The sequence below is a fragment of the Pongo pygmaeus genome, chromosome 11, assembly GCF_028885625.2.
Source record: "Pongo pygmaeus isolate AG05252 chromosome 11, NHGRI_mPonPyg2-v2.0_pri, whole genome shotgun sequence".
NCBI lineage: Eukaryota > Metazoa > Chordata > Mammalia > Primates > Hominidae > Pongo > Pongo pygmaeus.
The window spans coordinates 58,922,011-58,937,274 of record NC_072384.2 but is presented as its reverse complement, the minus strand read 5'-3'; the positions used below and the strand labels follow the sequence as shown (position 1 = coordinate 58,937,274).

Here is a 15,264-nt window from a genome sequence, read left to right as displayed (position 1 = left end):
CTGTTTGAGCCCAGGAGTTTGAGACCAGCCTCCGCAACATAGTGAGACCCTGTCTCTACCAAAAAAAAAAAAAAAAAAAAAAAATTTCCTTTTCCATTCTTAATGGATTATATGAAATATAACTTCTACTTACACAAACACTGGAAACACTCCAGAGAATTTTCTCATCTTTGTTTTTCTTGCTGTTGATTTTACTACATAGACTAAATTCATATGTCCAGCAAAAAATTCTAATAATTAAATGATCATTGCTTTTTATTCTAGAATCAACCTAGAGTAGGAAACCATTATGTTTGAACACAATATTACAAATATTATCATTAGGCAACTTAATTAGATATCACTTGTAGGGCATCTACTGTTTGCCAGCCATTGTTTTAATTGCTGAACATACATTAACTTATTGGTAATAACATCTATGAGTGCTACTAATATTATCCTCATTTACATATGATAAAATTAGACATTCACATTAGACTCAACTCTAAAAGATATTACCTTCTCTTTGTCAGTACCTATTATTGAGGTAGAGGTACCTACCTGCATCCCTCATTAGTTCGTTATTTTCTTAAAGGTTATTTAATCATTGAATCCTTCAGTACCCTTACACTGAAGAAAATGTAACTTAAATCCATATAGATTGATTGAATACATAGACCAGGAGTAGAATTTTGTAGATCTTATGTCAGCTTTCTTTTATCAACTTTTTTTTCTTTTTTTTTTTTTTTTTTTTGAGACAGAGTCTTGCTCTGTTGCCCAGGCTGTAGTGCAGTGGCAAGATCTCCACTCACTGCAAGCTCCGCCTCCTGGGTTCACGCCATTCTCCTGCCTCAGCCTCCCGAGTAGCTGGGACTACAGGCGCCCGCCATCACGCCCGGCTAATTCTTTTGTATTTTTAGTAGAGATGTGGTTTCACCATGTTGGCCAGGCTAGTCACAAACTCCTGACCTCAAGTGATCTGCCTGCCTCGGCCTCCCAAAGTGCTGGGATTACAGGCGTGAGCCACCACACCTGGCCCCAAATGGATATCTTAAAGCAGCAAGAGACTTGCTACTATACAGGTCTCAATTTTCTCTCCATCTCCTTTTTATACATCACCCCGATTTTAAAAATGATAATATGTGTACTATAAAAGAGTAATTGGGATAAAATATAGAAATCTTTGGCTATTCTTAAAAACTTATTGGGATCACTTCAATATATGGGAAGTGATTCTTCAGAATTACAGTGAGGAACAGTTGCAGAAAATTAAAATACAAAACTAAAGGGACTTTTGTTTTCATGGCCCTTTAGACCTATATATTTAGAAGGAAAACTTACTACCTATAAAAAAAAATTACAAAATTATTACATGACATAATTATGTTCTAACAGACGAAAACACACTAATTTTTCTGCTGAAAATTTAAATCTTGTATATTAAAGTATTTTATGTAAGAATTTTGCTATAAAATTATATTGAAACGGTACATCTAACTAGCATAGTTTTCCATAATTTACTGAATAATTACTAATTAAGCACTTTCTCTTTGTAAGGTATTGCCTTAGGTACAAATATTTTGTGACAGTTTTTATTTACAAAGAATTATCTTAATAACTTAATTTTCTAAACTAATACAGTATAGATGTTAAATAAGATAAAAAGTTTACATTGCTTACTGCTTGTTAGTACTGCTGCTTTAAAATATTTAATAAGTATTTCAGGCTGAGTGTGGTGGCTCATGCCTATAATCCCAGTACTTTGGGAGGCCAAGGGCAGGTGGATCACCTGAGGTCAGGAGTTCGAGGCCAGCCTGGCCAACATGGTGAAACCCCTTCTCTACTAAAAATACAAAAAAAGGCTGGGTGTGGTGGCTCACGCCTGTAATCCCAGCACTTTGGGAGGCCAAGGCAGGCGGATCACAAGGTCAAGATATTGAGACCATCCTGGCCAACATAGTGAAACCCCATCTTTACTAAAAATATAAATATTAGCTGGGTGTGGTGGGGTGTGCCTGTAGTCCCAGCTACTCGGGAGGCTGAGGCAGGAGAATCGTTTGAGCCCAAGAGGCGGAGGTTGCAGTGAGCCAAGATCGCGCCACTGCACTCCAGCCTGGCAACAGAGTGAGACTCTGTCTCAAAAAAAAACTAACAAAAACAAAAACATTAGCCAGGTATGGTGGCACGTGCCCATAGTCTCAGCTACTCGGGAATCTGAGGCAGGCTTGAACCTGGGAGGTGGGGTTGCTGTGAGCCAAGATCGTGCCACTGCACTCCAGCCTGGGTGACAAAGTGAGACTGTCTCAAAATAATAATAATAATAAAATATTTATAAGTATTTTATATAACATTCCATCAGCATTTACACTCATGAAATCTCCATCACAAATCTTTGCTGATTTTAGTGTTAGGAGCCCAGGTCTGATGCTGACAACACTGCTGATTTTAATTTCAAGGCAATCATTTTCAGTGCAGAATTTTACCTTAGATTAAGAAATTCAACTCCTTCTGTTAACTCAAAAGATTTTAATAATTCTGCTGCTGTTAATTTTTATGCAATATTTTAATTATAGTAGCTTAATAAAATTCATGATTGTATTGTTTTCAAGGAGATTCTAATAGTTAAATAAGTTTTTGTTTATAGACATAAATTTTATGGCTTAATGGTTTATAATCTTTTCCAATAAAATTGTATTTTTCTAAATTGTTTACTCTGGAATGTTACTGTGCAAAGGCACACTAAAGTAGATCCCACAGAATGTTGAATGTCCATTTCCACCAGCTTAGTATCTTAAATCTTTGCTTCAAAGAAGTTCTTGCTCAGGAAGTTATTCATTCAGCAACCTAAAATTGTTTTTTGAGTACATATCAAGCACAGGATTCTGAGCAATGTCTTAGGAAGACCATAAAGGTGAATAAATGAGTGTTTCTACCCTGAGGAATTTATCAAAGATGTTAAGTTATCTCCTTAGAGGTTTAAGGCATATAGGCATATGCTATGTATACTAAAGGTGGTATGGCATAAGAGTACATATAGTCACCAACTTAGAATTGTTTGACTTGGCCGGGCGCAGTGGCTCACGCCTGTAATCTCAGCACTTTGGGAGGCCAAGGCAGGCGGATCACGAGGTCAAGAGATCGAGATCATCCTGGCCAACATGGTGCAACCCCGTCTCTACTAAAAATACAAAAATTAGCTGGGCATGATGGTGAGTGTCTGTAATCCCAGCTACTCAGGAGGCTGAGGCAGGAGAATCGCTTGAACCCAGAAGGCAGAGGTTGCAGTGAGCCGAGATCGCGCCACTGCACTCCAGCCTGGTAACAGAGCAAGACTCCATCTCAAAAAAAAAAAAAAAAAAAAGAATTCTTTGACTTATGATCTTTCAACTTTACAATGGCACGAATGCTATACACATTCAGTAGAAGTTGGTAGAATAGTTCCTTGATGCTGGGCAGCAGCAGTGAGCTGCAGCTCCTGGTCGGCCACATGATAACGAGGGCAGACAACCAATACTCTACAGTGTACTGTGTTGGTAGGTTATTTTGCTCAACTTTAGGCTAATGTAAGTGTTTTCAGTACGTTTAAGGTAGTCTAGACTAAGCTATGATGTTTGGTAGGTTAGGTGTATTGTATCTATTTTTGACTTAATGATATTTTCAACTTTCGATGAGTTTATGGGGAAGTCACCCCATGGCAAGCCGAGGAGCATCTATATAAAGAGGTAAAGGAGCTCAAAGGAAAGAGGCAAAGAATGCTTCTGGCTGGGAAATTTGGAAAGCTTCTTGGTTTGGATCTTGAAGAATAAACAGTATTTTGTCAGCTTGAAATTTCTAAGAGGAGGCTATTTCATGCAAAGAAAATGGCTTTAGGTTTGGATTATTGTGAAAATGGAAGCAACAGTAAAGAGAGGACGATAGTCAAAAGGCATATAATTTTTAATGGGGAAAAACTAATTAAATTTTAATAAATTACAGCCAAAATGTAGCAACCAACTAGTCATAGCTGTTGCTACTTTTACAGCATTTGTGTATCATGATTTAAATTTGTATATGATATGATAGCTATAATTTGTTTTCAGATATTGAAAGCAAATAAAAGCAATCTTTGTTTTGTGGTACATTTTGTTATGTTTTTTAACTTATGTTTCAACAGGAACAATATAAACAGGCATTCCCATCACAGTTAAAGAAACAAGAGTCATCTAAGAGCCTGAAGAAGGTTATTGCAGCTTTGTCAAATCCAAAAGCAACCTCTAGTTCACCAGCACATCCAAAACAAACATTAGAAAACAACCACCCAAATCCATTCTTGACAAATGCACTTTTAGGTAATCACCAACCAAATGGAGTTATTCAAAGTGTCATTCAAGAAGCTCCTCTAGCACTTACTACCAAAACTAAAATGCAGAGCAAGATTAATGAAAACATTGCTGCTGCAAGTAGCACCCCTTTTTCCTCACCTGTAAATTTGAGTACAAGTGGGAGAAGAACCCCTGGCAATCAGACACCTGTAATGCCCTCTGCCTCTCCCATCCTGCATAGTCAAGGGAAGGAAAAAGCAGTTAGCAATAATGTAAACCCAGTAAAAACACAGCATCACTCCCATCCTGCAAAATCTTTAGTGGAACAATTCAGAGGAACAGATTCAGACATTCCCAGTAGTAAAGATTCCGAAGATTCAAATGAGGATGAAGAGGAAGATGATGAGGAAGAAGATGAGGAAGATGATGAAGATGATGAATCTGATGACAGCCAATCAGGTTATTTTCATTTTAAAATTTAAAGTACTTCTCTAAATGCTATGTGAACCAAACATTTTAAAGGGTTTCTTAATTCAGACTTAAAATCAGTGTCATTTACTATGTTTCACACAACTTTGTGCATTTCTATAATGAGCTCGTAAAATACAGGAGTAATTGATACTGGAAATCCTAAGTCAGATTCTCAGCTTGTTATTCATTTGACATTAAACAAATAATCACTTTAGGGTGAATACAAATGATACATAAATTAAGACATAATTTCATCAACTTGCTTAATTTTTATTTCATGTAGGACCACTCTTTTTTCATTTCTTCTGCTACTTGTTAAAATGTATCACCAGCTGTTTTGAACAAAGATAAAATTATAGTCATAGTCATTCAGAAAGTACCAAAAACCTAAATCTCTATGAATGTTCATCAATAACAGAAAATTTGTTAAATAACATATAGAGGACTCTCTGATTTAATTTTGAGTAACTTTCTTTTTTTTTCTTTTTGCTGGGTCTGGGGTTAACTTCTATGCTTTTTTATTTTTTATTTTTTATTTTTATTTTGCATTTTATTTTCCTCTCCTCATTTTAATTCCCTCTCCTCATTCCACAGAAGATTGAAAACATAAAATACAAGAGAGCTTAAATTGTGAATACAAAAATGAAATACATATTATAAACGTTTGTGGATTTGTTACTGGTCAACTACAGATTCAACTAATTTTTTTTTAGCAGCTAATATGAATAGGAAAATATACTCAGCTGTACAGTTTAAAGTGTCTATAAGTTAAAAACAAACTTCGTGCTCAGGGTAAGAACCACTCTTCCTGGGGTTTCCATAAAACAGCTTTGTATGATAGATCATAAATATCAATATTCATAACTTTCAAAACTAACTTTTATAATGAATTTCAATATAGGCAAATGGTATAACACAAACCAGAATTCCACAGAAGCTATTGTACTGTGAACTATGAGGAGACAGTCTAAGTATCACTCCTATGTTTATCAAGTTTAATCTAGTAATAGATTTTACATATGTAGAGGAACGGATGCATCATACATAGAACTACGTAGCTAGAACAAACTTAAATTATTGAATTATCCTACTATAATTATTTCTGTAAGCCTGGTTTTTTGAGAGGCCTGAAAAGCCTGATGAAGTCTTGTATGTAAATAGAAAAACTGCAGCCAAAAGACCAAGAATCTCCTGTTAAAATTGTTTTCTTTTACTCCAAAGCCCAAATGGAAGTATGATGGTAGTTCCAGATTTCTCTTTCTCATATTTGACTTACTGTACTTCATAAGCCATTGGAATCTGTTAATTTGAACAGTCAATTTAATCCCCTCTTTTACTTTAGTTTCTCTGTTAAATAAAAAATTATTTTGATGCCATTAAGCAGAACTCATCATGTGAATAGTGTCACATGAGAACTGTTTTATGATTAAAGTGTTGAGTAAAACTTACACTTAAAAAAATTTTTTTGAAGATTGATAGCCTATATACACTGTTCTCAAATTGCTTATAACATTTACTCTGTAGGAAAATTGCTCATTTGAGTTCTCATTCACAGGTACTGGTTCCTGAGCTAGTCCATTTAGATACAAACTGCAAATTATTGGTGATTATCTAGTTATAATATACAAATGCTTCTTTTACTTCCCAGAATCAGATAGTAATTCAGAATCAGATACAGAAGGATCAGAAGAAGAAGATGATGATGATAAAGACCAAGATGAATCAGATAGTGATACTGAAGGAGAGAAAACTTCAATGAAACTGAATAAAACAACTTCCTCTGTCAAAAGCCCTTCCATGAGTCTCACAGCTCACTCAACACCTCGTAACCTCCACATAGCAAAAGCCCCAGGCTCTGCTCCTGCTGCCTTATGTTCTGAATCCCAGTCACCTGCTTTTCTTGGTACATCTTCTTCCACACTTACTTCAAGCCCACACTCTGGTACCTACACTTTATTTTTATTATTCTAAAGTAGAAGTCAAACCATAGCAAGAATTTTTATTGATAGAGTGTTCTGGAGATGATCTCACTGGAATCAAGATTAAAGTTAGATTTTAGGTTGGCTAAGGAAGGTGAGCATGTATTTTCAAAGGATATGACTCATTACCTGGTCCTTTTTTCCCCCCCCTGAGTTTCCAGTTTAAGGATCTGATTGATGACAGTTCCTTTGGTTTTGAACCTTTCTGCTTTTGTGTCCAGTTTGTGCTTCTAGAATATAGAATTTAATTGACAGTTGGACTTTTTTGTACAGTTGACCCTTGAACAATGCAGGATTTAGGGGCACTGGCCCCATACACAATCGAAAATCTACATGTAACTTTTGGCTCCTCAAAACCTTAACTGTTAGGCTACTATTGACCAGAAGCCTTACTGATAACATGAATAGTCAATTAACATATATGTGTTATATACTGTATTCTTACAATAAAGAGAAAAGAAAAATGTTAGTAAGAAAACCATAAGCAAGAGGAAATATATTGACTCTTCATTATGTGGAAGTGGATCATTATAAAGATCTTCATTCTCATCTTCATGTTGAACAGGCTGAGGAGGAGAAGGATTGGTCTTGCTGTTTCATGGGTGGCAGAGGCGGAGGAAAATCTGAATATAAGTGGACTCACACAGTTCAAATCCATATTGTTCAAGGGCCAACTGTACTTTATAAAAAAGCTCACTTGGTTGCTTAAGATGCTATCTGCCCAACATATAGCCAGTGTCATTTCTATTAGAGAGTAGCATTCTTATTCCATTAACATGCCATGTCCTTTTTTTTCCTATTTGACTTTTTATAAATTCCTAGAGGTCTTCATTAAACATTTCTACATTTAATATTCCACAACTACTCTCAGTTCTCATTCAATGTCTAAGAAAATATAGATGTATATAGTAAAATATTTTGTTGTTTTACTTATTTCACTCTTCTCTTGTCAGTTTCTAGCTTTACTTTCATTTACCACATACCAATATGATAGCCTACTAATTTTAGATGAACTTATTTGTGTTTGTGAAACTTGATCTCGGTCTTAGAAAATTTTTACATAAAATCATAATCCTGTTCCTTGGTGGTTTAGGTTAATTAAAAGACCTGGTAGTGTTTTTGACTATGGATTTATATGGACATAAAATTAAATCATCTTTAAATATACAAGCCAGCTGTTGAAATTTTTCAGCATCCAAAAACTCCTATTTTCAAAGTCAACAATTTAAATAGATTTTCTGAAACCTCTATTTCTCTCTTGCTTCTCTAGCCATTTCTTTAATAATAAAATGAGAGGAAAGGTATATATTTTTACCTTGGATTGTATTTTCTTTAAAGAGAAAAACTAGTTATTCTGTCATTCAGACCCAAAAGAAGAAAAAAGCCCCCTGCCTTATACAGTGTTTTATTGACAACCATCCAAAAATAATGTATAAATTACAGAAATACACTAAATCCAAGTTATTAACATATACTTTTTTAAAGAAAAGTTTCTAAACTATCAAGATTATTATCTATATTAATGAATGTTTTATATTAACCAATTGAATTTTTTTAAAGGCACTTCCAAAAGAAGAAGAGTAACAGATGAACGAGAACTGCGTATTCCATTGGAATATGGGTATGCAAAATAAGGTTTTCCTTTTTCTTTTTCCCCCATGTATTTATGCATATTTGATGTATACTTGATTTCTCATTCTCTACAATTAATAGAAGAAGTACATAGCTGCATAGTATTTATCAGAGCAGAAGAGCCAGAGCAAAGGGCAAGGAATTTGGTATATCAGAAAACTGAAATTAATCCTGTTTCCTGGAGGTATGGCAGAGCTGGGGTGGGATGATAAAGCCAAGTAGGAACATGACTGAAAAAGAACCAAGAGCAAATCAGATGTCAAAGGGCAGGAGTACATGAGATTGTGAGAAGTTTTTGTGAAGATAGAATTAAAGGACAGTAAAAGCCACTTTGGTCAAAACTGAGGGACTCAACCAGTTTGGCTAAAATGGTTTAATTAGAAATGACAGCTTTTAGACTGAATGTACGTGAACCCCAAGCAGCAGAGAGCTGGGTTTACTTTACTCCTCCCTTAAAGCTTTTCAGATGTAAAAAATCAGTACACATTGACATGTTACTGAAATGTCAGAGTACCCAAAGTAATCAAGTATGATTTCTAAAAATTTTGATGGAGTTTAATATATAAATTGAATAATTAATTTTTTAGTTGAATTAGCTAAAAATCTAAATAATTTTGATAGTTAATATATTTGGGTTGTCTGAGGAGTTTATTTTTGTTTTCATTTTTTATGTTTTCTAGAGAACATGTATAGTTTAACTTATTTTTAATTTTTAAAAGCTTTCTTAAAATTAAGTATGTCATAACCTTCATTTCTGTTATGTGTAGCTGGCAGAGAGAGACAAGAATAAGAAACTTTGGAGGGCGCCTTCAAGGAGAAGTAGCATATTATGCTCCATGTGGAAAGAAACTTAGGCAGTACCCTGAAGTAATAAAGGTACATACTTTTCACCAAATAATGTACATTTGGTGCCTATTAAGCATGATCATGTACAAAAAAAAGCGTACTCCTTTCTCAGATAAAGTTCCTTGATACTAAATATTCTCTTGTATGGGACTATTGTACTTAACCTAAATTGATCTCCTATAAATTAGAGCCCCTTGATAGAATATGCAAAACATTAGTGTCCTGAAGCTAGCTATACATCAAAGCTGGGTTGTAATTATTAAAACCTGAAGTGGAAAAATATGTGATTTTTTCAGTATCTCAGCAGAAATGGAATAATGGATATCTCAAGGGACAATTTCAGCTTCAGTGCAAAAATAAGAGTGGGTGACTTCTATGAAGCCAGAGATGGACCGCAGGTATCCACTTTTTAAAAAGTATAGTCTTTGAACCAAAAAGTAGTACCATAACCTAAATGAAGTAAATTTCACTACACTCTGGAGCATTGCCTTTCTTTAATTAGTTCATATGGCTATACATATAACTTTGTGGTAAGCACTCATTAAGGCCTCAATTAACTATGTTTCAGTAACAAGGAGCTTTGACATAATAGGTATCTTTTTCATATTTAAGTAAATTTTTTCTGTTTATTAATTCAACCAATAACTTTACAGTTTATATAGGTATAAAAGCATCTGCATGTTCATATGAAATATAGGAAAACATTAGTTTCCTGAAAAGTACAGCTAGTTTTAAAAACTAATTTGAATATGAAGACCCTATTATTATAAGTCAGTCCAAAAGAGGATGTATATGCCCTAGTGTTTTGGAAGGATCTTGTCCATTTGATTATGCCACACTATATGATGCGTTTTCACAAGTTTGATAAGTTTTTTTTTTTGTCGTTTCTTAAAATTAGGTGAATGAAATTTCTGATTTTTGCAGAAATTCAGTTTTTACATTAAGTGGTGCACATTTCTGAACATATCACCACACCTCCCTTTGAGCTTACGGTGTTAAGTACACACCCTCACCAGCCAGCAAAAAGAACCCACCAAGGAGATCTCATTTCCTGTATGTTTTCTTTAATGCTTTCCCTTTGTTCCTTAGTTGTATTCAGCTGCATGTGCTTATTATTCCCTTTAGCTGCATTGAAAGGGGTCCCAGTTAAGGAGTGATGAGACCTAGATTCTTGTTAATCTGTGAAAAACTCTTGTAATTCTGAACAATAACAAAATAATGCCCCCTTTTCCCTCCACTTTGTTATCTGCCAAATAGAAACGATTATAATTACACTTCTTGTCTCGTAGGATTATGGCAAGATTAAAATGAGATCATATGCATAAAAATGTTTCAAAAGGCTAAAATGCTCAGCCAGCTGAAGTTGATATTTTCCTTCTTCATTGAACCTCTCTCTCTTCTGTCCCATTATAATGCATAGAAAATTTTTTTGGCAATTAATATTTTCTTTGTGAATAGGGAGCTTTTCTATCCTATCTTACCCTTTCATTTTATAATTTTGAAATGGAAAAGGTCTCCCTCATTCTGTAAGAGGTTTATTTTGAGTTTGGAAGCTTAAAGGAATTTTTTAAGGTCACACACAAGGCTGAGACATAACTAGAACTCAAGGTTTCTGAAAAAGTAATCTTTTGCATATATCATGTAACCTATTTTCTATTGTAGTCCATGACTTTTAAAGAAAGAAGTTATGTCCAGATCTACCTGTCTCTTTATTTGTAGTTTTAAAATGTCAAAATGGGTTTATCTGAGATATATAGAAATATATGGAAATATATTCTAGGGTTTTCTATTTTTTTTAAAACAAAATATTTTGACTTAGACTAAATCTGTCACCAGATTCTTAGAATTTTAGTGAACCACAGTGTTACACATTCTATATACACGATATCAGTTTTAAAGTCATAAAACATATTAGAAACTTTAATCGTTTTAAAAATCTTTGTTTCATGTTGTCAGATTCTTACTTGTATTATTTATGCCAGAGATATCTTTGTGATTTTAAGTTCACTAGATTTTTGTTTGGAGAGGAAAGCTAATTGCTATTTAACATATAAAGGATTTTTAATTTTATATCAGTGATAATTAGACCTAATCTATAAAGCCTCATTACACAGAGTAGAATGTTCCTTGACATGCATTCACTTTTTATTAAATATAATCAGTGTTTTCCAAATGCATACTGTCTTGTTGAGATCAATTCCAATCAAGGAAATAGGATGAATTACTAAAGCCAAATATGTTAAGCTGCCAACATTTCAGCAGAATGCTAGGGGAAAACATTTGTAATTTTGAGAGCATTTCTTTTAGCTAAAACCAAAATTAGTACACAGGAATTCAGGATACTTTTAGAAAACAACAATTAAAGGTAAGTCATCCAAAAAAGTGTTCCATTTAATTAATTAGAGATGCATATAGTTATAAAACCATGTACATTTTTATATACTGGATTGTGTGATTAACAGGTTTAAGCATATGGTTAACTGGAAATGTATATCATTATATAGGAATGTTCTCTGAAAACCAATATTATATATTTTTGTTATAGTAATTGTGATGTGAAATAATTTTGATCACCCTAAATTTTGTAGAAGATGTAAAATATAGTGTGGCACAAAGCTGTTACCATGCAGTGATGATCATATGTATTTACAATATATCTGCTTTTATGCAAATTGTATAAGTGGTTTGATGATGAAACATGTTTAAAAAACTGTGCATATTAAAAGACTAGAAGGAAATGTGTCAAAACTAATAATGGATGTAATGGTAATAACAATGGATTTTTTTTGCTTTCTACATTTTTTGCATGTTGTGTATTTTCTAAAATTTGCTTGTTTTATGTATATAATGTGAAAAACAGGCCAGGCGTTTGGCTCACGCCTGTAATCCCAGCACTTTGGGAGGCTGAGGCTGGCGGATCACTTGAGCTCCAGAGTTCAACACCAGCCTAGCCAATGTGACAAAACCCCTTCTCTACTAAAAATACAAAAATTAGCTGGGCATGGTGGTGGGCACCTGTAGTCCCAGCTACTCGGCAGGCTGAGGCAGGGAGAATTGCTTGAACCTGGGAGGAGGAGGTTGCAGTGAGCCGAGATCACGCCACTGCACTCCAGCCTAGGCGACAGAGTGAGACTCCATCTAAAAAAACAACAGAAAAACAATTTCCTGTCCTTTAAAAGTAAATACCCCTATTCTTTGTAATTCAGTAAAACTGAGAATTCATGGTTTTCCAAATGCATGGAGATTGTACAAAATGGTCTTAAATGTTGCCACTACAGTTTTCCAAGCTTCACGTATCTATTGGGATGTTTGATAGCAAATGAAATGCTGTATTTGTGGATTCATTAGTACAGTCAGCCCTCCATATCTATGTTTTCTGTATTTGTGGATTCAAGCAATTGTGGATTGAAAATTCTCAGGAAAAAAAATGAATCTGTACTCAACATGTACAGACATTTTTCCTTGTCATTATTCTCTAAACAATATGATGTAACAACTATTTACATAGCATTTACATTGTGTTTACTATTATACGTAATCTGGAGATGATTTACAGTACATAGGCGTATAGGTATAGGTTATATGCCAATACTGTGTTGTTTTTATTCAGGGACTTGAATATCTGCAGATACTGGTATTCATAGAGGGAGGTCCTGGATACCAAGGAACAACTCTATTCTTAATCATTCTCCTATTAAAACATTTTCCTGGGAAGTATATTTTTTTCATCATTTTTTAATCTTAAAACATATCCCAAAACCCCCAACATTAGTTCTATATGTTCTAATTTTACTTAACACATTACAAAAATTGCATCAGCAGAATTCCAATTCTCCATATATTATATATAAAATTTAGGAGATAATACTTTCTGCTAGAAGATAATATCTGCATTGCAGAATTCTGGGTTTTTCTCTAGTTTATTGAGAGAATGATTTATTCCTTCCAGGAGTATAATTTACATAAAAGGCCATTCATCTCAACATTAAATACTAAAGAAGTAAAAAAGTTAATTGAAAACAAAAACAAGTCCCCTCACCCCCAAAGTCTATACAGCAACCTGTGATAAATCTGAAAGAGAAGCAACAGCCCATCAATATTTTATTTCAGAAAAGATAAAATCATTAATTTTTCTTATGTTTAAGAATTTCTTTGTTGCTAATATTATTTTTAAAGAAAAAAGTCCATAAATGAAAAAACTTTTTTCTTTAAAAAATATTATTGTGGCATATTTACATGCAATAAAATGAAATCGTTTTTAAGCATGTAGTTTGATGCTTTTTTTAGGGACACAGTGCTTTATTTATTTTTCTCTCAACTTTTATTGTAGGCTCAGGGGTACATGTACAGGTTTGCTAAGCGGGCAAGCTGTGCATCACTGAGGTTCAGTGTACAAATGATCCTGGAGCACAGTACCTGATTGGTAGTTTTTCAACCCCCAGCCCCACCCCCCGCCACCACTCTCCCCGCTCAAGTAGTCTCCAGTGTCTACTGTTCACATCTTTGTGTTTGTGGATATTCAATGTTTAGCTCTCACTTGTGAGAACATGTGATATTTAGTTTTCTGTTCCTGCATTATCTCACTTAGGTGATGGCCTCCATATGCATCCGTGTTGTTACAAAGGATAAGATATCATTCTTTCTATGGCTGCATAGTATTCCTGGGTGTATATATACCATTTTCTTTATTCAGTCCACTGTTGATGGGCGTATAGGTTGATTCCATGTTTTTGCTATTGTGACTAGTGCTGCAATAATCATGTAAGGGCATGTGTCTTTTTGGTAGAACAATTTATTTTCCTTTGGGTATATACCCAGTAGTGGGATTGCTGGGTCTAATGGTAGTTCTGTTTTAAGTTCTTTGAGGAATCTCCTCATTGCTTTCCACAGTGGCTAAACTAATTGACATTCCTACTAGCAGTGTATAAAGTGTTCCCTTTTGTCTGCAACCTTGCCAACAACTATTGTTTTTTGATGTTTTAATAATAGCCATTCTTTTTTTTTTTTTTTTTTTTTGAGATGGAGTCTTGCTCTGTCACCCAGGCTGGAGTGCGGTGGTGCCATCTCGGCTCACTGCAAGCCCCGCCTCCTGGGTTCACACCATTCTCCTGCCTCAGCCTCCTGAGTAGCTGGGACTGCAGATGCCCGCCACCATGCCCAGCTAATTTTTTTGTATTTTTAGTAGAGACGGGGTTTCACCGTGTTATCCAGGATGGTCTCAATCTCCTGACCTCATGATCCCCCTGCCTTGGCCTCCCGAAGTGCTGAGATTACAGGTGTGAGCCACCGCACCTGGCCAACAGTAGCCATTCTGACTAGTGTCAGAATGAGATAGTATTTCATTGTGGTTTTGATTTGCATTTCTTTAATGATTAAGGGTGTTGAGCATTTCTGTGTATATTTGTTGGCTCCATGTATCTTTTTTTCAGGAGTGTTTGTTCATGTCCATTTTTTAATGGGGTTATTTTTTGTTTGTTGAATTAAGTTTCTTATAGAGTCTAGACATTGCACCTTTGTCAGATATATAGTTTGTGAATATTTGCTCCCATTCTGTAGGTTGTCTGTGATAGTTTCTTTTGCTGTACAGAAACTCTAGTTTAATTAGGTCTCACTTGTCAATTTTTTTGTTTTTTTTGCAGTTGCTTTTAGGGACTTAGTAATAAATTCTTTGCCAAGGCTGATGTTCAGAATGGTATTTCCTAGGTTTGTTCCTAGGAATTTAAGTCTTTAATCCATGTAGAGTTAATTTTTGTATGTGGTGAAGGGGTCCAATTTCAATATTCTGCATACGTCTAGCCAGTTATCCCAGCACTATTTATTGAATAGGGGATTTCTTTCTCCATTGCTTGTTATTGTTGACTTTGTCAAAAATCAGGTGGTCATGGGTGTGCAGTCTTATTTCTGAGTTCTCTGTCCTGTGCCATTGGTCTGTGTGTCTGTTTTTGTACCAGTACCATGCTGTTTTGGTTACTGTAGCCTTGTAGTATAGTTGGAAGTCAGGTAAGTGTGATGCCTCCAGCTTTGTTCTTTTAGCTTAGATTGCTTTGGCAATTTAG

At 34.8% G+C, this 15,264-nt stretch overlaps 1 protein-coding gene across 50 annotated transcripts in view; it reads left to right on the top strand.

The window, feature by feature from the left end:
• The window catches only part of BAZ2B (bromodomain adjacent to zinc finger domain 2B), a 396,738-nt gene that overhangs the window by 271,887 nt on the left and 109,587 nt on the right, over nucleotides 1-15,264 (top strand). For 28 of the 50 annotated variants that reach the window (XM_054477916.2, XM_063647532.1, XM_063647507.1 and 25 more), the window contains 5 exons: nucleotides 4,133-4,739; nucleotides 6,400-6,693; nucleotides 8,291-8,351; nucleotides 9,130-9,238; nucleotides 9,505-9,606. In XM_054477916.2, the coding sequence (XP_054333891.1) occupies nucleotides 4,133-4,739; nucleotides 6,400-6,693; nucleotides 8,291-8,351; nucleotides 9,130-9,238; nucleotides 9,505-9,606 (1,173 nt within the window). The remainder of the gene's footprint in view (nucleotides 1-4,132; nucleotides 4,740-6,399; nucleotides 6,694-8,290; nucleotides 8,352-9,129; nucleotides 9,239-9,504; nucleotides 9,607-15,264) is intronic. The other 22 variants (XM_063647536.1, XM_063647535.1, XM_063647522.1 and 19 more) reach the window with 5 other exon arrangements.